General features: G+C 53.5%; 1 protein-coding gene across 1 annotated transcript in view; it reads right to left on the bottom strand.

The window, feature by feature from the left end:
* Positions 1-26000, bottom strand: part of igf1ra (insulin-like growth factor 1a receptor) — a 274532-nt gene that overhangs the window by 53238 nt on the left and 195294 nt on the right. The window contains exons 4-10 of the mRNA XM_070864979.1: positions 23673-23815; positions 22397-22541; positions 14585-14799; positions 12790-12916; positions 8689-8927; positions 7168-7335; positions 4786-4987 (exon numbers count right to left, since the gene is read on the bottom strand). Coding sequence (XP_070721080.1) covers positions 4786-4987; positions 7168-7335; positions 8689-8927; positions 12790-12916; positions 14585-14799; positions 22397-22541; positions 23673-23815 — 1239 coding nt within the window. The remainder of the gene's footprint in view (positions 1-4785; positions 4988-7167; positions 7336-8688; positions 8928-12789; positions 12917-14584; positions 14800-22396; positions 22542-23672; positions 23816-26000) is intronic.

The following is a 26000-nucleotide window of genomic DNA, read 5'->3' as shown; positions in this document are numbered from 1 at the left end:
GGGGGAGGGGGGACGAGGGACAAGGGAGGGGGGAGGAGGGAGGGGGGAGGAGGGAGGAGGAGGAGGGAGGGGAGGAGGGAGGGGGGGGAGGGAGGGGGGAGGAGGGAGGGGGAGGAGGGAGGGGGGAGGAGGGAGGGATGGGGGAGGGGGGAGGGGGGAGGAGGGAGGGGGGAGGAGGGGGGGGAAGGAGGAAGGAGGAAGGAGGGAGGGGGGAGCTGCCCCCCACCTCTACCCGCTTCACATTCCTCTCTCAACCAGAAATAAAAATCCCCCGGAATAATTGGCTTGTACAAATCGGCTGCAGTCTTTGCTTACACTCAAAAAGTTATGCAAAGCACTTTTTGACGACAAGCGGTGTTTAAAAACAAGTCTTCCTTTCTTAAAGGAGAGCAGTCAGACAGGACCCTCCCTTAGCCGGACTCCAAAGCGTGCATTTAATTTAATGGAACAGTTCTCATATTTTAGTCGGGTTTGGACAAAGCCAAACTGTGAGAAGGGACAGCATGCCGGTAATCATTCATTAACATTTTTCCGACGGCCAGCTTAGAGAGGGGAGCCGGTTTGGGGTCAGGCTGTTCTGTTGACCTAGTACAGGATATGAACCCGTTCCAATACTGACTAACGTGACTAAGGATTGCCCCCCCCCAGTCCCCGCTCCCGGCCCGGATATCCTGCATTGGAAGCAGAAAGCTGTATGGGAGTGACTGCCACAGTCACGCTACAGACAAGTGATTTAAATCTCTCCGCCAAGTCCCTTGTACAAGTCCGCACTTCACTGCGGAGCCAGTGTTATGCAATTGACTGATGGGTTCATTGCTTAAAAATCCATAGCAACACATTGCTATTAAGAACTAGTTGGTTTATTAGCAAAAGGTTTAACAATCACACTACACATTACCAGCTCATCCACCAGGCTCACAACCACCTGCCTCATCCCCCGAACCCAACTGGCTGGGGCTTTATTGAGTCTTGTGAACATCAACAGCTCTACAACTATTTTGTAAAATAAAGCTTCCACCCGGGGACCTCTCATTTGGAAGGCAAACGTGATAACCGCTACACTACAGAAACCTCAAAGTATTCCCAGGCGGTCTCCCATCCAAGTACCAACCAGGCCTGACTCTGCTCAGCTTCCGAGATCAAGCACTTTCAGACTAGTGTGGCCGTAGCCAGCTTTATAGACGGTTTAACAAATTAGTTTTTCAGCAAGCTGCACTCCAATAATATAACCCTTCCTCCACACAACAATCTCTTCCGCCAATATTCCCCCCTCCTCTGAAGGTGTTAAGATTGCTGTGGTACAGTATTACAGTACCACCTACCTCTCCAGTAACCCCACTTCCCATTGGCCATTCTTGACCTCTGAACCGGTCAGTAGTCGATATGACCCGAGGGTGTGAAGAGTGCAGGGCACAGCCAAGCCGAGGTATCAGCCCTGTCTCAGTGGGCAGCACTCTCGCCTCGGAGCCAGAAGGTCGCGGGTGCAAGTCCCGCTCCAGAGAATCGAGCACATAACTCTAGGCCGACACTCCCAGTGCAGTGCTGAGGGAGCGCCGCACTGTCGGAGGGGCAGTGCTGAGGGAGCGCCGCACTGTCGGAGGGGCAGTGCTGAGGGAGCGCCGCACCGTCGGAGGGGCAGAGCTGAGGGAGCGCCGCACTGTCGGAGGGGCAGTACTGAGGGAGCGCCGCACTGTCGGAGGGGCAGTGCTGAGGGAGCGCCGCACTGTCAGAGGGGCAGTGCTGAGGGAGTGCCGCACTGTCGGAGGGGCAGAGCTGAGGGAGCACCGCACTGTCGGAGGCGTCATCTTCCAGTTGAGACGTTAAACCGAGGCCCCGTCTGCCCTCTCAGATGGCTGTAAAAGATCCCGCGGCACTATTTCGAAGAGCAGGGGAGTTCTCCCCGATGTCCTGGGGCCAATATTTGTCACTAAAACAGATTATCTGGTCATTATCGCACTGCTGTGTGTGGGAGCTTGTCGTGTTTCCCACATTACAACAGTGACAACACTCCAAGAGTACTTCATTGGCTGTAAAGCGCTTTGGGACGTCCGGTGGTCGTGAAAGGCGCTATCGAAATGCAAGTCTTTCTTTCTTTTCGTTCTTCCGAGACTCAACTACACCACAGCGGCCTGCAAGTGTAACCCCAAGCTTTGGCTCGGCTGTGGTGAGTTCATGGAATGCAACCAGGGTCACCGTACAATAGGGCTCGGCACCCCTAGGCTGGGGTGGGGGGGGGGGCGGGGGCGGTGGAGATGATAGCCGGTGGTCTCACTCCCGCTCATTAAATCACTGAGCTAGAAAGTGCCTGTGCGGGGCAGCGGGGTGAAGCCCTGCAATTTGCAGGGGTGCGACGCCCCCACAAGAGGAATAGCCACCTGGGCGCAGTGCTGGAGGGAACCCAGAGCCGGAGCAACCGTGAGCACCAGCGTTCCCGTTAAGCGGCACGGCGGTCTGAAGCTCCGGCGTGGGCCGCTTGTCGGCCTTTCAACGGGAATAACCGCTATTTAAAGGGGCCACACACCCCCCAAAAAATAAACCCCGGGAGAAGACCTTGGGAGCTGGGTTTTCGGCGTTGCTGATTTCCAGGCGGTAAAGTTTAAGCAAACAGTCGGCAATATTGCACAGCTGGACCCCGAGTCTGGGGGCGGAGCACTAAGGGAGGCGCTAGGCCGGCTGAGTAAGCGAAAATTCCGAGCTAAACAACCGGCCTTGGAGCATTCAAGAGGCTTGGGGTGAAGAAAAACCCTGAAAAAAAACCCCTCCAAGAAACATTTCCAATACAGAGCCCACGGCCACCGCAACATAAAAGGCAATAAAAACCACCCACACTGACCCCCAGGTGGACAGTGCTGTGCTCACTGCGGCCGGTACAGCTCGGAACGCCCGCGGGGCGTACGGGGGACTCCGGAATCGAGCCCGGTGTCGTGACCAGGGGGCGGTGCACACCGGCTCGCCTCTCTCGGGCGGTAATGGTCCGAAACCCCCCCCCCCCGCCCCAAACACTGGTCGCCCGCCCGGGAGAGCTCTCCACCGCCATTGTCGCCCCTCCGAGGCCGCTAACAGAGGCGGTCAGCCCCGGAAAATACAGCCCCCAAGAACGGTCTGAATAAAACGGCCCCCAACATTCCCACCAAATCCCACAGCCCCCGCTCCCCGGCCATTTCTGACCGTTTTTTTTTACAGCGACCGCATTTTTATTTTTTCTTTGAAAGTCAAAGCAACTTTTCTTCAGACACCTGCCCCAAAACGATTTACATTGGCAGCAAACCTGGTGATAAGAGGCGACAGGCAATTCCTCAACGGCTAACTTGGCAGGCTGCAGCCGGGCTGACACGGATAGCCTGGCTGGGCACAAACCATAATCACTCTCAGCCTCCGCCTCTCCCGGCGAGCCCCAGAGACACCATCCCCCAAGGCCACAGAGTCTGACCACCCGAGTCCACCCTCCTCGGTGCACGACCAAACATCAGCAAGACTTGCATTTATATAGCACCTTTCACGACCACCGGACGACGCAAAGCGCTTTACAGCCAATGAAGTACTATTGGAGTGTAGTCACTGTTGCAATGTGGGAAATGCAGCAGCCAATTTGCGCACAGCAAGCTCCCACAAACAGCAATGTGATAATGACCCAGATAATCTGTTTTAGTGGTGTTGGTTGAGAGATAAATATTGGCCCCAGGACAACGGGGAGAACTCCCCTGCTCTTCTTCGAAATAGTGCCATGGGATCTTTTACATCCACCTGAGAGAGCAGACAGGGCCTCGGTTTAGCGTCTCATCCGAAAGACAGCACCTCTGACAGTGCAGCGCTCCCTCAGTACTGCCCCTCCGACAGTGCAGCGCTCACTCAGCACTGCCCCTCCGACAGTGCGGCGCTCCCTCAGCATTGACCCTCTGACAGTGCGGCGCTCCCTCAGCACTGCCCCTTCGACAGTGCGGCGCTCCCTCAGCACTGCCCCTCCGACAGTGCGGCGCTCCCTCAGCACTGCCCCTCCGACAGTGCGGCGCTCCCTCAGCACTGCCCCTCCGACAGTGCGGCGCTCCCTCAGCACTGCCCCTCCGACAGTGCGGCACTCCCTCAGCACTGCCTCCCACTGGAGTTTCAGCCTAGATTGTGCTCCAGTCCCTGGAGTGGGGCTTGAACCCACAACCTTGTGACCCAGAGGCGAGAGTGCTGCCCACTGAGCCGCGGCTGACTGTTACTGGTGTTGAGCACAGCCTGACCAAACAGCTTGGATTGTATTGGAGTCCTGCCGTCATATTCATTTATGCTGCATTCAGGATTCAACCCCGGAAACCCTGTGCTGGAATTGGGATGGCCGTTGACCATTATCCGTGGGGAATAGTTTGAAGAACAGAACACAAGAACAAGGAGCAGGAGTCGGCCCCTCGAGCCTGCTCCGCCATTCAATGAGATCATGGCTGATCTTCGACCTCAACTCCACTTTCCCGTCCGATCTCCATATATCTCGATTCCCTTAATATCGAAAAATCTATCGATCTTTGTCGGAGCCTCCACAGCCCTCTGGGGCAGAGAATTCCAAAGATTCACCACCCTCTGAGTGAAGAAGTTTCTCCTCATCTCAGTCCTAAATGGCCGACCCCTTATCCTGAGACTGTGACCCCTGGTTCTAGACTCCCCAGCCCGGGGGAAACATCCTCCCTGCATCTACCCTGTTGAGCCCTGTAAGAATTATGTATGTCTCAATGAGATCACCTCTCATTCTTCTAAACGCCAGATCACGAAGCGGAGGACAGGTTATGCAGGGGCGCTTTACGGTACCTGGGCATGAAGATGGAGTTGTGGAGAAAATTCTCGAACATTTTCTGAAACATAACCTCCTCGGCCTCTGCGTTGATCTCGGCCTGGGTCTTTGGGCAGGTGCAGCACTGCCCGTGGTTAGTTTTATCCGACTGCTTGGAGTCAGAATCTCCGTCCATGTCGATCGTCCCAGTGGCCGAGATTCTGGTGGGCAGCTTCAGACCTGCAATGGGGACAGAGAGTGGCTGAGAATGGCGGCGTTCACACCGTCTGTGCACACATTAGACATTCGACTCAACTAACTCCCACAGCCCCCACTCCCCGACACCCTCCCTCCAACTTTTAACGTCATTGCTGGTGAAAAGGGGATAAAAGATGGTCACCAAAAGGATACTGAAGGTAGTGAACTGATCCAGCACAGTCCAGATTGCAGGGCTTATAAGTGGCCAACAATGCATTGACCCTTAGCACAGACTGATAGAAGGTGAAAACATACACTCAGTACTGAATAACACATCCACCAAGAGCAGTGGAGAGTCAACAGTCTAGAAGCACAGCAAACCCTGGGATGCAAGGTTACTTCACACATCATGAGCAATGGAGGCAGAGTTGACACCACTGAATAACACATTCCGGGAGGATGACGTGTGATGGGAGATGGACAGGTGGGGATGAATCAACGCAACTTCACTGATAGCAGTCGGCCAATCAGTGGTTCTGTAGGAGGGTCGCACACCTTGAAAAGCTGTATAATTGTAATTGTAAACCCTCTAATCGGGGAAGTGTTCATCGGAACCTTCCCGAGCATGCTTGAATAAAAACCGGTTAAACTGAGGTTTGGTCTCGAGTGATTCCGTGGTCGCTATACGGGCGGGGTTACGGGCCGATGTCGATTCTTTATGTCAGGGAGTCCGCCTCGAGGAAGAGAAGTCTTCTTTTTACCCCAACACCGGGCTGTTAATAAATGAATAAAATCGGGCACATTGTCTCACCCAGTCAATGACACAGTGCTTTCTGTGACACTGAGCGACACTGCAATAAATGCTCCTGTGAGTATGCTCACAGATCTAAGTTGTCGGTTTTAGTGCCTCCCCCTTTTAGCCAGGGGGTACTTGTATAATTTGTACCCTCAAAAAAAAAAGAGGGCACTTCAAAAGATTTGGAGTGCCCCCCCCCCCTTTAATCAGGGGGCACTTGTTTATTTGTGTCTACAAAATAGTTGTAGAGCTGTTGCTACATCCGAGCCACGGTGTCCCTGGAGAGGGAGCACGCTGTGTCCACCGGTAACGCTGGCGGCCTTCCGCAAGAGGTGGACACCAGAGGGATTGCAGTGCATCATCACCCCCAGTTTTAGTGCCCCCTTTAATAAGGGGGCACTTGATTATGGTTTCAACTGAAATAGTTGTAGAGCTGTTGAGTTGGGAATGGCTTAGCCAGTCATGTGATGTTCACAAGACTCAATAAAACCCCAGCCAGTTGGGTTCGGGGGGGGGAGATCCACGATGGGACAGGTGGTTGTGAGCCTGGAGAAAGAATTGGTAATGTGCAGTGTGATTGTTAAACCTTTTGCTAATAAACCAACTAGTTCTCAATAGCAATGTGTTGCTATGAATTCTTAAGCATGGAGCAAATATATTACACACACACCGATAGCAGGTACAGTAGCACAGTGGGTATGTTACTGGCCTTCTGACCCAGAGACCCGGACTAATGATCCAGAGGCCAGAGCTCAAATCCCACCATGGCAGCTGGGGAATTTAAATTCAGCGAATTAAATAAATCGAGAATTAAAAAGCTAGTCTCAATAATGGTGACCATGAAACTACCGGATTGGCGTAAAAACCTACCTGGGAATCTGCCACCCTTTCCCGGTCTGGCCGTTATGTGACTACGGACCCACTTTAACTGTGCTCTGAAATGCCCCAGCGAGACATTCCAATGGCTGTGAAGGCGGCTCACCACCACCTTCTCAGGATGGACAATAAATGCCGGCCTTGCCAGCGACGGCCACGTCCTGTGAATGAATAAATAAAAACAGCTGCAGGGCTCATGCTTGCTCCCCAGTCAGGGGTGAGTCAGCCGACCAACGGAGGCAGGAAGGGCACTGTGTGACCCCTGGGAGTGGGCGAAACACCACAGGGACTCTGGGTTCCTGTGTGTGACCTTTATCGCTCCACCATTGGTGGCTGGGCCCCAAGCTCTGGAACTACCTAAGACGCTCCTTAAAACCTTTGGTCACCAAATTTCTCCTTGTGCAGCTCAGTGTAATTTAAAAAAAAAAAAAATCTCAACACTCCCCGTGAAGCACCTTGGGACGTTTGACTACGCTAAAGGTGCTTATTACACGAGTACTTGTTGTTTCATCGCGTGGATCAGCGCCTCAATCCGCTGGCTGGCCCGTACCTTTGTGACAGTAGTCATGTTTGTAAAGTTCGGTGTCCTCCGGCTGTTGTTGCCAGCGCACCAGGTAATAGGTGATGTTCCCGTTCGAAAAGGCTGGCGGCTTCCATTTCACGACCAGCTGGGACGACGAGTTGGTGACCGAGAGCACGTCGAGGGGAACCGAAGGCGCTGGGAGAGAGAAAAAAACACACACACACACACACACGTCGAAATACTGGTTAGTGCGACAGATAGAAAGCAGCAGCGGGGATAAGTGACAGTGGAGCTTCTGCTAATCGTAGAAATTTACAGCACGGAAGGAGGCCATTCGGCCCATCGTGTCCGTGCCGGCCGACCAAGAGCTACCCAGCCTAATCCCACTTTCCAGCTCTTGGTCTGTAGCCCTGTGGGTTACGGCACTTCAGGTGCACATCCAGGTATTTTTAAATGCAATGAGGGTTTCTGCCTCTACCACCCTTTCAGGCAGTGAGTTCCAGACCCCCACCGCCCTCTGGGTGAAGACATTTCCCCTCAAATCTCTTCTAAACCCCACCCCCCCCCAATTACTTTAAATCTATGCCCCCTGGTCATTGACCCTCTGCTATCCACTTTATCCAGGCCCCTCATAATTTTATATACCTCAATAAGGTTTCAATCAAGCCTCAATTAATTACCCCACCCCTACCCGGGTATCCAAACCCCTGCAAACCCGACCACCTTCAGAAGGTATAAAAAAAATAAAGACCTGCATTTCTGTAGCGCCTTTCACGACCACCCCTGCTGTAATGTAGTCACTATTGTAATGTGGGAAACGCAGCAGCCAATTTGTGCACAGCAAGCTCCCACACACAGCAATGTGATAATGACCAGATAATCTGTTTTAGTGATGTTGATTGAGGGATAAATATTGGCCCCAGGACACCGGGGAAAACTCCCCTGCTCTTCTTCGAAATAGTGGCCGTGGGATCTTTTACGTCCACCTGAGAGAGCAGACGGGGCCTCGGTTTAACGTTTCATCCGAAAGGCGGCCCCCTCCGACAGTGTGGCGCTCCCTCAGCACTGCCCCTCCGACAGTGCAGCGCTCCCTCAGCACTGCCCCTCCCGACAGTGCGGCGCTCCCTCAGCACTGCCCCTCCCGACAGTGCAGCGCTCCCTCAGCACCGCCCCTCCGACAGTGCAGCGCTCCCTCAGCACCGCCCCTCCGACAGTGCGGCGCTCCCTCAGTACTGCCCCTCCCACAGTGCGGAACTCCGTCAGCACTGCACTGGGAGTGCCAGCCTAGATTTTTATGCTCAAAGTCCCTGGAGTGGGACTTGAACCCACGACCTTCTAACTCAGGGGCGAGGGTGCTGCCCACTGAGCCACAATACCTAGTGTGCACTGGCAAAGTGAATCAAATCCCCTGATTGAGTAAGGTCCACTCGAGCCACCTCAACTGCTGGACCAGGAAGGTCCCTGGGACAAGCTGCAGGCGGGTTTGGCCGAAGCTGGTGCAGATTCTGTGGGGGAACGTACGGCTACACGACCCGAAGGGCCGGTTACCTGAGGCATTTGTCTTCATGTAGATAATCTCGCTCTTTGCCCCGTGGTTGCGGCCATCCTCGGAGGTGGCAAGGGTGATCGCCTTGACAAAAATGGCATACTGGGTCCAGGGCTTGAGGGGCGACAGTAACACCCCAGGCTCCAGGGCCTTGCTCGAGGGAAGGTCAACATCCACCATGCTCCAGCTGTTGGATCCGCACGCATCCTGTCCGTCGTACTCAGTCAGGTTTTGAAAGGGCCTGGAGGGTAAAGAGACCATGTAACGTTAAAATATAGAGAGGGGTCCGGACAGAGGTCATCGAGAAACTGTTCCCATTGACGGAAGGGTTGATCAACCAGAGGTCCCAGATTTAAGGTGATAAGACCCAAAGGCGACACGGTGAAAAACGTTTTGACGCAGCCAGTGGTTGGGATCTGGAATGCACTGCCTGAGGAGGAGGAGACGGAGGGGAAATTTAACTGAGACGTATAAAATGATGAGGGGCCGAGGTAGAGTGGATAGGAAGGAGCTATTTCCCTTAACAGAGGGGTCAATAAGCAGGAGGGGGCATAGATTTAATACAAAAGAAAAATATTGCGGATGCTGGAATGTGCACAGGTAGAAGGATTGGGGGGGGGGGGGCGTTGAGGAGAACATTTTTCACCCAGAGGGCGGTGGGGGATCTGGAACTCGCTGCCTGAAAGGGTGGGAGAGGCAGAAACCCTCACCACATTTAAACATAAGAAATAGGAGCAGGAGTCAGCCACAAGGCCCCTCGAGCCTGCTCCGCCATTCAACAGGATCGTGGCTGACCTGGATGTGCACCTGAAGCAGTACAGGGCTACCGACCCAGAGCTGGAAAGTGGGATTAGGCTGGGTAGCTCTTTGTCTGCCGGCCCGGACACGATGGGCCGAAATGGCCTCCTTCCCCGCTGTAATTTTCTCTATGATTCTCTGAAAGGGCGGTGGAGGCAGACTCAATCGTGGCTTTCAAAAGGGAATTGCACAAGTACCTGATGGAAAAAAAAACTGCAGGGCCGCAGGGGAAAGGCCGAGGGGGTGGGACTGGCTGAGGTGCTCTTACAACACGGGTTCGACGGGGCCAAAGGCCTCCTTCTGTGCTGTAACCTTTCGGTGATTCTACGGCAATGAATGGAATTACGGCAATGCCATCATGCTTTAATGAAACACAACCACCATCCCAGCCACATTTCCCCCCTCCTTTTCTCCTCGATTCTACAGAGATGGCACTCGGCATGCACACCTCGAGGGCCCGAGATTTCATGCCAAGTCTGTTATGGTCCCACTCGCCGATACCGTTCTACATTGAAGGTACCATGTAAAGGTCCGCTATTGCTGTAGCGTTGACTGCGTCTGGTCGGAGCGCTACAATTACCCTCGGTGTACCTGGGTTAGAGAATTGTGTTTGATTTATTCGTTCCTGGGACGTGGGCGTCACTGGCAAGGCTTGCATCTATTGCCCACCCCCTAATTGCCCTGGAGAAGGTGGCGGTTGTAATATATCATTGGAGTGCAACTTGCTGAAAAACTAGTTTGTTAAACCGGCTGGAATGTACGCACGATGAGAGTACGCTCACAGGGTTTGTGGGGCTGTTGAGTTGGGAGGGGCTTAGCCAGTCACGTGATGTTCACAAGACTCAATAAAACCCCAGCCAGTTGGGTTCGGGGGATCCACGATGGGGCAGGTGGTTGTGAGCCTGGTGGATGAACCGGTAATGTGTCGTGTGATTGTTAAACCTTTTGCTAATAAACCAACTAGTTCTTAATAGCAATGTGTTGCTATGAATTCTGAATTCTTAGGCAAAGAACCCATGAAGCAAATACATTGGTCGTGAGCCGCCTTCTTGAATCGCTGCAGTCCGTGTGGTGAAGGTGCTCCCACACAGCGCTGACTTTGTCGTAGCGGTTTGGTACAATGGAGTGTCTCGCTGGGCCATTTCAGAGGGCAGTTAAGAGTTAACTACATTGCTGTGGGTCTGGAGTCACATATCGGCCAGACCGGGTAAGGGCGGTAGATTTCCTTCCCTAAAGGGACATTAGCGCGCCCAGTGAAGCGAGTGTTAAGTATTTCTGCGTTCAAGGCATGGCAAAGCCTTCGTGTAATCTAGCAATCAGACAGGAAATTCCCACCCGGATGAGAAGCTTGGCCAGGGGTCCGGTCCTGGAGCGTCGGAACAATGGTACAAAGACAGACAATGTGCACAACGTAGCTATGGTCAAGTGCTGCCAAGCTTGGCCTGCAGGGGTCTGTCGGGGGGGAGTGAAGGCTGAGGGAGGGAGAGAGTGCCACAGTTTTTTAGGACCAGGAAAAGGATCGCATCAAAGAGCGGTTACAAGCACAGGGAGGCGGCCATTCGGCCCGTCGAGCCCGTGCCGGCTCTCTGCAAGAGCACCTCAGCCAGTCCCACTCCCCCTTCCTGGAGCCCTGCAAAAGTTTGTTTCCTTCAGGTACTGATCCGGTTCCCTGCTTCAGGGGCGGGCCTCAGTTAGGTAGTTGCATATAGTCGCTGGTACCATGTGGTCACTGGGCAAAGTCTACCAACAGTCGCAGGAGTCCATCTCCTCCTTTGTCATTTCCCCTTCAATGGGCCATCCCTCCCGCTGCCTTCCCTTCGCCTCCCCACTTTAGGGGAAACCCGTCGAGCTTTAAGAAGCCACTTAACCACTACTTCTGGGTCTACCTGGTACACTTGAACCTTGGTGGTGTCCCACATACAGTGGGCTGAATTTTCGCCATGTCGCCGCCTCTGATCGCGCCGCTGGAGCGGGGAGTGGTTTCCGGGCGGGCGGCCAGCTCCCAAGCGCCCCGCCGGGAAGTGTGGGTTTTTCAGGGGGGGCCCGGGAGCGTCAGGCCGAAGCAGGCCAGCCCCCCGGTTTACACATCGCTTCGATTTTAGACTGACGTTGAGCCTCTAGCGCACCCTGGTGGTAACGCCTGGGAAACCAGGCGGGCAGAGCTGTCCCAGCGGCGAGTGAAGTAATCACTGGACAAGGCGGGTTTGATTGTTATTTTTGCGATTTATCCGAATGTGGGGCAGGCCAAGGTATTGGGAATGTTTTTTTTGCGGCTAATTTTTTTCCCTCCCGGGGAAGCCTCTCTGACAGCACTCCGAGGCCGGCTGTTTACCTCGGGATTATCAGTTGCTCAGCCGGCCTAGTGCCCCGAGAGAGGTTTGCAAAGCCTCCCTTAGTGCTCCGCCCCACACTCGGGGCCCAGCCGCTGGATTTTGTTGCTGCAGACACAAAGCAATTCCCGGGCGCAAACTTTACCGCCCGAAATATCCTGCGTCCGAATATCCAGCCCTGTGGGCCTTGGCCCCTTCACCTGCGGGGGGAGGGGGGTATGGAATGGTACAACTACTGCACACCACCAGTGGTCCATCCTTTTATCACTTGGCCTTGGGCGATTCTGGCAATTCATTGTCCATTCCGAGTAGCCCAGAGGTGGCCCTCTGCTAGGCCTCAACCTGCATAGTGTCACATGGAGTCACACATTTTCAGACCAGTGCTGGGTCCGGCAAGTTCCCTTCTTTGAACATAATAATGAGGAGGGGTCTTCGGCCATTTGGCCCCTCAAGCTCGCTCCACCGTTCAATGAGATCATGGCTGATCTTCGACCTCAACTCCACTTTTCCGCCATTCCCTTAATATCCAAAAAACCTATCGATCTCTGCCTTGGATATACTCAAAGACTGAAGGACATTAGTGAACCAGTTGGGTTTTTAACGATAACCTGCAAGCTTGATTTTAGGGTCAATTGAATTCCCAATCACTGGCCAGGAACCATAACCACTGCCCTACCTGCCGAGGGTCTGGAGCCCGGGTTAGGCACCGAGGGTCCGGAGCCCGGGTTAGGCACCGAGGGTCCGGAGCCCGGGTTAGGCACAGTCCGGAGTCCGGGTTAGGCACAGTCCGGAGCCCGGGTTAGGCACAGTCCGGAGCCCGGGTTAGGCACAGTCCGGAGCCCGGGTTAGGCACAGTCCGGAGCCCGGGTTAGGCACAGTCCGGAGCCCGGGTTAGGCACAGTCCGGAGCCCGGGTTAGGCATAGTCCGGAGCCCGGGTTAGGCACCGCATTAGCGTGCATGAACCAAATACTCACGCCTCCTTGTAGTACACGATAAAACTGATGAGGTCCCTGTAGTCTGGGGGGCGATAACGCTCCCACTTCAGTATTATCCGGTTCTTCGCCGTGGAATTGCTGGTGAACTTCAAGACGTGGCTTTCACCTGATGAGCAAAGCGGAAACAGAACTATTTGAACATCGGAACAATTCGTGCCAAGCTAAAATATTTAAACTGGGATAACTGTCGCGTTCCCCCTCCTGGTTCTCGGGATGCGAGCAAGGTTGGCCACATTGTGCCTGGGATTGGCTGTAATGTACGACTTGGGGAGTGGCTTAGCCAGTCAGGTGATGTTCACAAGACTCAATAAAACCCCAGCCAGTTGGGCTCGGGGGATCCACGACGAGGCAGGTGCTTGTGAGCCTGAGGGTGGTGGGGGTCTGGAACTCGCTGCCTGAAAGGGTGGGAGAGGCAGAGACCCTCACCACATTTAAAAAGTGCTTGGCTGTGCACTTGAAGTGCCGTAACCTACAGGGCTACGGACCGAGAGCTGGAAAGTGGGATTAGGCTGGGCAGCTCTTTGTTGATCGGCATGGATACGATGGGCTGAATGGCCTCCTTCTGTGTCGTAATTCTCGATGATTATACGCGCGCAGCGTAGCGGGAACATTGTGTATGAGATTCCCCCCCCACCCCCCCAAAATACTTAAGAGCAGCTGTAGAATAACCAGTGCACGTATCTCATCATCAGAGGCAGTCCTTCGAAATGAGGATAACTTGCTTCGACGCCGAAAAGGGATGAGTTCACAGCTGTTTCAATGATATTCCAGATCCCGAACTACATCCTGAAGGGTGGAAGATGCCTGTGCGTGGATTTGTTTAACGTGGGGTGACCGTTGCACACCAGCCACCACACAGGGCTTGACAGAGCCAGGCCTTGGTCCAATGGCAAGGGTTAACCAGGACGACTGGAGACCAGCTCTGCTGCACGGACCCAGTGCGCACACATATCGCACAGTGTGGGCTGGGCACGTGCTGGCCCTGGGCCCTCGCCTCTCCTGGGCCCCGGTCACATCATTCCATTTACTAGTATTTCATCAACAAGAATGCCTGTCGTTTACCTTCTGTACAAATTCTCAATCAAATAAAAACTAGGGGCTACGCTGGAACAAAACCGATCACATCCACTATCTACACACACACACACACAGACTCACACACACACACACACACGCAGACTCACACACACACAAGCAGACTCTCACACACACACACGCAGACTCACACACACACACGCAGACTCACACACGCGCACACACACACGCAGACTCACACACGCAGACTCACACACGCAGACTCACACACGCAGACTCACACACGCAGACTCACACACGCAGAGTCACACACGCAGAGTCACACACGCAGAGTCACACACGCAGAGTCACACACACGCAGACTCTCACACACACACACGCAGACTCACACACGCGCACACACACACACGCAGACTCACACACACACACACACACGCAGACTCACACACACACGCAGACTCACACACACACGCAGACTCACACACACACGCAGACTCACACACACACGCAGACTCACACACACACGCAGACTCACACACACACGCAGACTCACACACACACGCAGACTCACACACACACGCAGACTCACACACACACGCAGACTCACACACACACACACACGCACACACACACACACACACACGCAGACTCACACACACACACACGCAGACTCACACACACGCAGACTCACACACACGCAGACTCACACACACGCAGACTCACACACACGCAGACTCACACGAAGCTCGGTCTCCGTTGGTCCTTTGGTCCATGTCAGCCATGCCCTGCCTGCCCCTCACTCCAGCCACCTCCACCATGCGGTAGATCTCGGACACGCAAAGCTTGGGGTTGAAGGCAAAGTAGATTTTGCCCTGCTTGATGGTAAGGTTGTGACGGCTCCAATCCCACAGCTGCTGCAAGTTCTGGTTGTCCAGCACGTAGAACGAATAGTTCCTGCTCAAGTAAACAAGGCAAGCTGGTCACAAAGGCACACTGTTACATTCAACAACAACTGGTATTTATATAGCGCCTTTAACGTAGTGAAACGTCCCAAGGCGCCTCACAGCAGTGTTACATAGAAACATAGAAAATAGGTGCAGGAGTAGACCATTCGGCCCCTCGAGTCTGCACCGCCATTCAATACGATCATGGCCGATCGTTATAGACACAATATTTGACCACAGATGGAGAAATTAGGGCAGGTGATCAAAAGCTTGGTCAAAGAAGTAGGTGGGTCATTGAATATATTTAAGGTGGAGATAGACAGATTTTTGAGCGATAAGGGTTGTCAAGGGTTATGGGGAGCGGGCAGGGAAGTGGAGTTGAGGCCAAGATCAGATCAGCCATGATCTTATTGAATGGTGGAGCAGGCTCGAGGGGCCGAGTGGCCGACTCCTGCTTCTATTTCTTATGTTCTTATGTTTTAAGGAGCGTCTTGAAGGAGGAGAGGTAGAGAGGCAAAGAGGTTTAGGGAGGGAGTTCCAGAGCTTGGCGCCCAGGCAACAGAAGACATGGCCGCCGATGGTTGAGTGATTATAATCAGGGACTTGAACACAAAAATCTAGGACGCCACTCCAGTTGCGCCAATATTCTCCCCTCCTCTGAAGGTTGTTGAGCTTGCCGGGGTACAGTACTACAGGGGTTAACTCTCCTCTCCCTCCAGTAATCCCACCCCCCATTGGCCATTCTTGACCTCCGGAATGGTCAATAGGCTATTTCACCCCTGGGGGTGTGATGAGTGTGCAGGTCACAGCCAAGCCGAGGTGTCAGCCGTGGCTCAGTGGGCAGCACACTCGCCTCGGAGTCAGAAGGTCGTGGGTTCAAATCCCACTCCAGGAACTTGAGCACAAAAACCTAGGCTGACACTCCAGTGCAGTGCTGAGGGAGCACCGCTCTGTCGGAGGGGCAGGACTGAGGGAGTGCCGCACTGTTGGAGGGGCAGTACTGACGGAGCGTTGCACTGTGGGAGGGGCAGTGCTGAGGGAGCGCCGCTCTGTCGGAGGGGCAGTGCTGAGGGAGCGCCGCTCTGTCGGAGGGGCAGTGCTAAGGGAGCGCCGCTCTGTCGGAAGGGCAGTGCTGAGGGAGCGCCGCTCTGTCGGAGGGGCAGTGCTGAGGGAGCGCCGCTCTGTCGGAGGGGCAGTGCTGAGGGAGCGCCGCTCTGTCAGAGGGGCAGTGCTGAGGGTGTGCTGCACTGTCAGAGGGGCAGTACTGAGGGAGCGCCGCACTGTCGGAGGGGCAGTGCTGAGGGAGTGCTGCACTGTCGGAGGTGCTGTCTTACTGAGGCCCCATCTATCCTCTCGGGTGGACATATAAGATCCCGTGGCACTACTTTGAAGGGGAGCTGGGGAGTTATCCCCGGCTGTCCTGGGCCAATATTTATCCCTCAAGTAACAGATTATCTGGGTCATTATCACATTGCTGTTTGTGGGAGCTTGCTGTGCGCAAATTGGCTGCCGCGTTTCCCACATTACAACAGTGACTACACTCCAAAAAAAAAAAGTACTTCTCGTTCTTTCTTTGCAGGAGTCACAGAGACCAGAGAGGATCGAACTGGCTGACACAGCCGAGAGTGCAAGCGAGATCAAAACTGACAGCTCTCACTCTGCACGGCTGAGTTACACAGCGGGAGGTTCAGAGACAAACTGAGCCATTGGGGAGGGTCCAGGCTGCGAGCGTCCAGCGTCCAGCCCGCTCTCACTGCCCCGACACCTGCTTTGTGATTTGCGATGGGCCCGAGCCCGGGAGCGCTGTGCCTGGCAATGTTTAAACGGGATGGTGTTAATGGGAGGCTGCTGGGCTGTTCCAACGTCTGGGAAATGCCTTCTGCAGGGCCAAGGAGGAAATCCCACCTTAATGCTAGTCATCAATCTTGCACTTGGCCGTGTCGCTCCATCTAATTTCCTAGTCCCACAGTCTCAAACCGGGAAGGCAGCGGCAATCTTCAAACCACAGCCTGCGGGCCATGTGTGGCTTTTTAGCTTCTGCCAATCCAGGCCGCCAAGCCCAGGGAACTCTATATGTATCCCTCTATCCACGTCATAGAAACATAGAAATTTACAGCGCAGAAGGAGGCCATTCCAGCCCATCGTGTCCGCGCTGGCCGACAAATAGCCGCACATAGAAACATAGAAAATAGGTGCAGGAGTAGGCCATTCGGCCCTTCGAGCCTGCACCGCCATTCAATAAGATCATGGCTGATCATTCCCTCACTACCCCTATCCCGCTTTCTCTCCATACCCCTTGATCCCTTTAGCCGTAAGGGCCATATCTAACTGCCTCTTGAATATATCCAATGAACTGGCATCAACAACTCTCTCTGCGGCAGGGAATTCCACAGGTTAACAACTCTCTGAGTGAAGAAGTTTCTCCTCATCTCAGTCCTAAATGGCCTACCCCTTATCCTTAGACTGTGTCACCTGGTACTGGACTTCCCCAACATCGGGAACATTCTTCCTGCATCTGACCTGTCCAATCCCGTCAGAATTTTAATGTTTCTATGAGATCCCCCCTCATTCTTCTAAACTCCAGTGAATACAGGCCCAGTCGATCCAGTCTCTCCTAATCTGTCAGCCCAGCCATCCCAGGAATCAGTCTGGTGAACCTTCGCTACACTCCCTCAATAGCAAGAACGTCCTTCCTCAGATTAGGAGACCAAAACTGTACACAATATTCCAGGTGAGGCCTCACCAAGGCCTTGTACAATTGCAGTAAGGCCTCACTGCTCCAATACTCAAATTCCCTAGCTATGAAGGCCAACATGCCATTTGCCTTCTTCACTGCCTGCTGTACCTGCATGCCAACTTTCAATGACTGATGTACCATGACACCCAGGTCTCGTTGCACCTCCACTTTTCCTAATCTGCCGCCATTCAGATAATATTCTGCCTTCGTGTTTTTGCCACCAAAGTGGATAACCTCACATTTATCCACATTATACTGCATCTGCCATGCATTTGCCCACTCACCTAACCTGTCCAAGTCACCCTGCAAGCCTCTTCGTGTCCTCCTCACAGCTCACACCGCCATCCAGCTTAGTGTCATCTGCAAACTTGGAGATATTCCATCATCTAAATCATTAATGTATATTGTAAAGAGCTGGGGTCCCAGCACTGAGCCCTGCGGCACCCCACTAGTCACTGCCTGCCATTCTGAAAAGGACCTGTTTATCCCGACTCTCTGCTTCCTGTCTGCCAACCAGTTCTCTATCCACGTCAGTACATTACCCCCAAGCCGCACGGCCCTCGGTCAGCAGCCCTGAAGGTTACATATAAACTTACGAACAACGGCGGAAAGGTAGAGCACCCGGCCCAACCAGTCCGCCCCACACAACTGCGACACCCCTTGCACCGAAACATTCTACACTCCACCCCAACCGGAGCCATGTGATCTCTTGGGAGAGGCAAAAACCAGATGAAAAACCCCTGGCCCAATTTAGGGAGGAAAAAATAAATCTGGGAAAATTCCTCTCCGACCCATCCAGGCGATTGAAACTAGTCCAGATCACCACCCTGGCCGTATTCGATTCCCTGCAGGACTTACCATTATATGACTAAAAACAGATTATCCGGTCATTATCACATTGCTGTGTGTGGGAGCTTGCTGTGCGCAAATTGGCTGCCGCGTTCCCCACATTACAACAGTGTCTACACTCCAAATAGCATTATCTTATTGAATGGCGGAGCAGGCTCGAAGGGTCATATGGCCTAGTCCTGCTCCTATTTCTTATGTAGTACTTCATTGGCTGGAAAACGCTTTGAGACGTCCGGTGGTCGTGAAAGGCGCTACAGAAATGCAAGTCTTTCTCTCTTTCACTGATGGATAAACCCTCAGTCGGAGTGCCAAAATCCACTTGTGCCTGCAGCTAGAATAAAGAGCTAGCTATACAATTGCAAGCAGCTGTTTGTTGTACATGGTTGTGGAATGAGACAGAATGCATCGACCAGCTGATCTTCCCCTGTCCGGTATTTCCATACGGGAATGGGAACAGGGATTTAACCTCGTCGGCTGCCCTCGAGGTTCGTGAATCTAACCCAAGAAACACAAAAAGCTTGGATAGGTAGCCCCGTCTTTAAACACAATGAAATGTTTCACCTTCTGTAACAAGAACCTGCAAAGTTTTTGTTTCAAGATGGAAGGTCGGAGTGTAAAAACTCCCCCTCCACACCCCTCCCTCCCTCGCCGGAGTACTGCCCTTCCTCAGTATAGTTCCATCAGAGCAGGAGGAAGCTCTTCAGCCCCTCGAGCCTGTTCCACCATTTAATTAGACCGTGGCTGGCCCGTACCATGTAACTCCATTTACCTGCCTCTGCTCCATACCCTTCAAAGCCCTCACCTAACAATTCCATCGGACATTTTCCCCACCCTAACAAAAGTTGTATCATCGGTCAACACTGACTCCGTTCACACAAGGAAAAACATATATATATTACATATATAACATTATATGTGATTGCACTGGAGAGGGTACAGAGGAGATTTACCAGGATGCTGCCTGGACTGCAGAGTTTTAGCGATGAGGAAAGATTGGATAGGCTGGGGTTGTTTTCTTTGGAACAGAGGGGGCTGAGGGGAGACCTGATTGAGGTGTATAAAATTATGAGGGGCCTGGATAGAGTGGATAGGAAGGACCTGCTTCCCTTAGCAGAGGGGTCAATAACCAGGGGGCACAGATTTAAAGTAATTGGTAGGAGGTTTAGGAGGGGATTTGTGGGGGAAATTTCTTCACCCAGAGGGTGGTGGGGGTCTGGAACTCACTGCCTGAAAGGGTGGTAGAGGCAGAAACCCTCACCACATTTAAAAAGTACCTGGATGTGCATCGTAACCTGCAGGGCTACGGACCTAGAGCTGGAAAGTGGGATTAGGCTGGGTGGCTCTTGGTCAGCCAGCACGGACACAATGGACCGAAATGGCCACCTTAGTGTCTTTAACATAGTAAAACATTCCAAGGTGTTCCACAGGAACGTTATCAAACAAAATTTGACATCAAGCCACACAAGGAGATATTAGGGCGGAGAGATAGGTTGTAAGGAGCGTCTTAAAGGAGGAGAGAGAGGCGGAGAGGTTTAGGCAGGGAGTTCCAGAGCTTGGGGCCCAGGCAACAGAAGGCACGGCCACCGATGGTGGAGCGATTATAATCAGGGATGCTCAGGAGGGCAGAATTAGAGGAGTGCAGAGATCTCGGAGGGTTGTGGGGCTGGAGGAGATTACAGAGATAGGGAACGGAACCTTGGAGGTGTTGAACTGCTGACGGCACCTGCAGAACTGCTCACCAGCGTGACTCGGGGGGAGGAAAATGGGATTTAAGACGGCAAAACCGCCACTGGACGCAGGTTAGAGAACACAGCCGAGCGAGGATTCTCACCGCGGGTATTATATAAACGCCGCAGGTCCAAGGGAGGGGACAGCAGCAGCAACGTGACCTCGGGGTTCCGCTGGTTTAGAAAGGCGCCCCCACTCTCCCCTCGAGGTACATGAACTCCCCTCCCCCGCCGTGCGGCCTTGCAGCACAGCTTCAGGGGCCTGCTCTCCGACACGACTTACTCCGAGAGGCCAGCCCCCACGAAGCATCATAGCAGAAATTCCGATGTCCCAGGGTCCGTACGAAGTTTCTATGGACCCGGGAAAGCATCGGAAAAGCCGGATTTCAGTGCGCACTGAAAAGTGGCTTCTCCGATCGGTGAAGCTCGAGCTCGACAGATCCTCCGCAGACTGGCAGCGAGGACATTTGCACGGGCAATGTTGTGGGAGTTACCCATGTCTTGCCCGGCAAGTGTCCTCAAAAATCTTGTGCCTGAAAAAGCAGGCGCTTAGCCTACTGTTACAGGCGCAAGTGTTTTAAAACACACTAAAAGAATCGTAAAATAAAAGTAAAAACACAGTTTATTGTTTAAAAACCTTCCTCACTACAGTAAGTTTATTTTTAACCATAATTAAAAAAGAATCGGGAGAATATTTTATTTTTATAATAACTTTAATTTCAATTAATTTTAAATATGTGTGGTCTGCTTTTTTATTATTTTGTGTGTTTGGTTTTGTTGCCGTTAATAGCACTGAGAACTCACAGTTACACGCGTCTCAGTGCTATTAATGGGAACCTGTGGAATACTTACCCGATTGGCTGAGCAGTCACATGTGACTGCATCTTCTGCGTGGGACCCTTTTGGGCGGGAGCGCGTCCCGCAGCACGGGAGGAGAAGGTCTCCCCATCGGAAATCAGGGCACCTCCGAGACCACCGGATAAAGTCGCAAAAAATCTCCAGCGAGGAAGCAATTACCGGCGGGAAGACCCCCCCAGAGGAATTTCTGACCCCGAAACTGGGCAGCTTTGTGTGAGCGCTGGGCCGTGTCAGGAGGACACTGAATCCCAAGCGCTTCAACACACAGTGGACGGGTCGTCTCTCCCACGTGACCTTTCCCGTGACCTCGCTGCCGAGCTGTGTGAAGTTGCGCCGGAAATAAGAGACCACCTTTCAGCAATTAGTGTCTCCACCATTTCAAACTATGGGCCGAGATTAGTATTCAGGAGGGAAGGAGGGGAAATGTTCAACTATGTTGCTCACAAAAGTTTAGGCGGATACTCCAGTGCAGTGCTGAGGGAGCACCGCACTGTCGGAGGGGCAGTGCTGAGGGAGTGCCGCACTGTCGGAGGGGCAGTGCTGAGGTAGCGCCGCACTGTCGGAGGGGCAGTGCTGAGGGAGCGCCGCTCTGTCGGAGGGGCAGTGCTGAGGGAGCGCTGCACTGTCGGAGGGGCAGTGCTGAGGGAGCACCGCACTGTCGGAGGGGCAGTGCTGAGGGAGCACCGCACTGTCGGAGGGGCAGTGCTGAGGGAGCACCGCACTGTCGGAGGGGCAGTGCTGAGGGAGCGCCGCACTGTCGGAGGGGCAGTGCTGAGGGAGCGCCGCACTGTCGGAGGGGCAGTGCTGAGGGAGCGCCGCACTGTCGGAGGGGCAGTGCTGAGGGAGCGCCGCACTGTCGGAGGGGCAGTACTGAGGGAGCGCCGCACCGTCGGAGGGGTTCACCAGACTGATTCCTGAGATTGGGGTGGGGGGGGGGGGGGATTGTCCAATGAGGAGAGATTGAGCAGACTAGGCCTATATTGTCTGGAGTTTAGAAAAATGAGGGATGATCTCATTGAAACATACAAAATTATGAGGGGGCTCGACAGGGTAGATGCAGGGAGGATGTTTCCCCCGGGCTGGGGAGCTTAGAACCAGGGGTCACAGTCTCAGGATAAGGGGTCGGCCATTTAGGACTGAGATGAGGAGGAATTTCTTCACTCGGAGGATGGTGAATCTTTGGAATTCTCTGCCCCAGAGGGCTGTGGAGGCTCAGTCGTTGAGTATATTCAAGACTCAGGGAATCGAGGGATATGGGGATTGGGCGGGAAAGTGGAGTTGAGGTCGAAGATCAGCCATGATCTGATTGAATGGCGGAGCAGGCTCGAGGGGCCGAATGGCTGACTCCTGCCCCTAATGCCGATGAGCGCGTGCGTAACCTGACGTTTAAAGCAACAAAAGGACAAAGAGCCAGGAAGCAGTGCAACAGGGCTCACCCCTCGAGCTGGTCCTCCCCGTTGATGTATCTCAGACTCTTGAAGAAAGACAGCGAGACCAGGGCGTAGGAATGACGGATCTTCACGTATCCCGAGATGGTTTCGATCATCCCGAGGTTCGCCTCCAGCTCCGCCGCAATGTTGTCTGATGGAAGGAAAAGCAAAGAAAAAAAGGTTTAGAAACGGTTCCGTCTTTGCAAAAACATAATGGGGCTGGTTTGCTGAAGGTTCGGCCTCGAGCTAATGGCCCGAGAGTCACTAGACTGATCCCAGGGCTGAGAGATTGAGTAGATTGGGCCTATGCTCTCTGGAGTTTAGAAGAATGAGAGGGGATCACATTGAAACATGTTAGATTCTGAGGGGGATTGACAGGGTATCCACTTTGGGAGGAAAAATAGAAAAGCAGAGTATATTTTAAACGGTGAGAGATTGGGAAATGTTGGTGTTCAGAGGGACCCGACTGTCCCTGTACACCAATCACTGAAAGTTAGCACGCAGCTACAGCAAGCAGTTAAGAAAGCAAATGGTATGTTGGCCTTTATTACAGGAGGATTTGAGTATAAGAGTAAAGACGTCTTACTGCAATTATACAGGGCCCCGGTGAGACCGCACCTGGAGTATTGTGTACAGTGTCGGTCTCCTTACCTAAGGAAGGATATACTCGCCATGGAGGGAGTGCAACGAAGGTTCACCAGACTGATTCCTGGGATGGGGGGATTGTCCTATGAGGAGAGATTGAGCAGACTGGGCCGATATTCTCTGGAGTTTCGAAGAATGAGAGGTGATCTCATTGAAACATACACAATTCTTACAGGGCTTGACAGGGTAGATGCAGGGAGGATGTTTCCCCCGGGCTGGGGAGTCTAGAACCAGGGGTCACACAGTCTCAGGATAAGGGGTCGGCCATTTAGGACTGAGATGAGGAGGAATTTCTTCACTCAGAGGGTGGTGAATCTTTGGAACTCTCTGCCCCAGAGGGCTGTGGAGACTCAGTCTTTGAGTATATTCAAGGCTAAGATCGATAGATTTTTGGATATTAAGGGAATCGAGGGATATGGGGATCAGGCGGGAAAATGCAGTTGAGGTCGAAGATCAGCCGTGATCTCACTGAATTGCGGAAAAGGCTCAAGGGGCCGAATGGCCGACTCCTGCTCCTAATTCTTATGAGCACTCGAGAAGGAACAGAGGAGGAGGAGGATAGGAGCGAGTTGCAGGAAGGAGATTTAGCTGAATAAGCAAAGATCACGAGCTGATGAACACCAAGTGATGTACTCACTTCCCCTCCGGATGGTGATGATCAGGTTGCCGTCAATAACCGTGCATTGCTTCAGGCTCTGGGCGGCGGTGACAGAATCGATGGTCTTGGTGTCCACGGAGCAGATCATGGGACAAGGGCCATCACAGGGGCTGCAGTACATGCTGTGAGAAGGGGGAAAAGAAGGGAGTCCGGGTTAGACAACACATCACACCAGCCTAGAGAGGTCCCAACCTGTGCCCTGGACACACGCCAAACATCCCTGTCCACCTTCAACGCTGGTTTCCCCAAAAGGTCAGCGTGCAACACACATTCCAGCCTTTATGGGGGGCGGGGGTGAATAATAGATCTCGCTTCCCCCTCCCATCCCAATAATGACACCAGGTTGAGGGATATATTTGCGCTGGTTATCATTTTGATACTGGGCATCATTTGCTCAGCATTCTCTTTTTGGCATCTTGTTGGGATATTTTGCCAGTAAGGTTTATCACTGCAATTTTTTTGTGTACTATCTACAAGATGCACTGCAGCAACTCGCCAAGGCTTCTTCGGCAGCACCTCCCAAACCCGCGACCTCTACCCCCTAGAAGGCCAAGGGCGGCAGGCGCATGGGAACACCACCACCTCCACGTTCCCCTCCCAGTCACACACCATCCCGACTTGGAAATATATCGGCCGTTCCTTCATCGTCGCTGGGTCACAATCCTGGAACTCCCGCCCTAACAGCACTGTGGGAGCACCTTCACCACACGGACTGCAGCGGTTCAAGAAGGCGGCTCACCACCACCTTCTCAAGGGGCAATTAGGGATGGGCAATAAATGCTGGTCTGTACAGGAAGGTGGGCGTTGGTGGATGGGATCGGCTTCCAAGCTCAAAATAGCTCACCTGCACGTACTGGTCTCAAGAATGAACGGACCTGCATTCATATAGTGCCTTTCACATCCTCAGGACGTCCCAAAGCATCTCACAGGCAATGAAGTAGTGCTACACAGTGCAGTTGCTGGTGTTGTGCAGATAAACGCAGCAGTCAATTTGCTCACAGCAAGCTCCCACAAATCTCAAGGAGATAATCTGTGTTTAATCGTGTCTGTTGAGGGATAAGTATTGGGCAGGACACCGGGCAGAACTCCCCTGCTCTGCTCTGCCATCTGTTACATACATCCGACAGAGACTTAGGGAGCACCTTAATCACATCTCTCCGAAATTTCTCAAATTGCCTCAAATACAGTGGATTATACAAAGGGCCGGACGATGCAGGTAATTTTACACAGCAAGGTGCCAGGAGCAGCAATGGGATGCAGGACCTGCTTTCACCAATGTCGAGAGAGGATTGTTGGCCAGGGCACCGCTACTGTCCAAATAATGCTACAGAATCTTTCAACATCCCCCTGAACAGGCAGCGCTATTCCAGCTCAATGTCACACCCCAAAAAACAGCATTTCTGGCAAAGCAGCACTCCCTCCGCCGCTCGATGAGGTGGGGGGGGGGGGGGAAGAGAGAGGAGGCGAGCGCGCGAGAGTGAGGGGGGAGGGGGCGAGCGCGCGAGGGGGGGGGGAGGCGGGGCGCGAGAGAGGGGGAAGGGGGGCACGCAGGACGGGGGGAGGGGGCAGGGAGAGAGAGGGGGAGCGAGGAGAGAGAGAGAGAGAGAGAGAGAGAGAGAGAGAGAGAGAGAAAAAAGAAAGACTTCAGGAGAGTCATTTAAAAAGGAGATTTTTCGCTTCACTGCAGGACGGGAGAGAATGCTGTCCCCCCGAAGCCGGGTGTTATGACGGCCTGCTGTGGGAGCAGGTCAAGTTGCACTGTGCACACTGTGTCCCTGCAGGAGCAATTCCCCGAGTTATCAGGTGTTTGTGGAGGTGTCGCAGACTCCCATTGCCCTGAGATTAGCCAGCGTGAGGTAATGTCTCGTTTCCCATGGGAAGTAAGGCACCGCAGTTTCCCACGCCTGGGGTGGGGGCGAGGAGGGGGCCGACAACCAACATTTCATTTGCAACCCTCGGAGACAAGCCTTCCTCACTCCCCCCGCCCACAGAAAGACAAAGCCCCTCGGGGGCCCCCCACACCCCCGCTGGGTGAATGCTGTATCCACACAACGCAGCAAGGTCCCAGGCCTGTTCCACCCGGGAACCCGGAGGGGAATAAAGTGGGTGCCTCGATCCCCGTGCTGCTGATCCCATCGCCGATCGCCGTCCTGGGACAGGGCGCTGGGGGTGGGACCAGGTTGTGGTGGTTCCCCGCAGGGGCTGAGAATGTCCAGGTACACACCAATACAATGGACAAATGGACAGCGTGCTACAGGGGCAGCCGATGGCGGTGGAGCACCGAGCCACGAGTCAACGGACAGAAAT

This window comes from Pristiophorus japonicus, chromosome 21 (assembly GCF_044704955.1).
Source record: "Pristiophorus japonicus isolate sPriJap1 chromosome 21, sPriJap1.hap1, whole genome shotgun sequence".
In the NCBI taxonomy this organism is placed as follows: domain Eukaryota; kingdom Metazoa; phylum Chordata; class Chondrichthyes; family Pristiophoridae; genus Pristiophorus; species Pristiophorus japonicus.
This window is presented reverse-complemented; position numbering and strand designations above follow the sequence as displayed.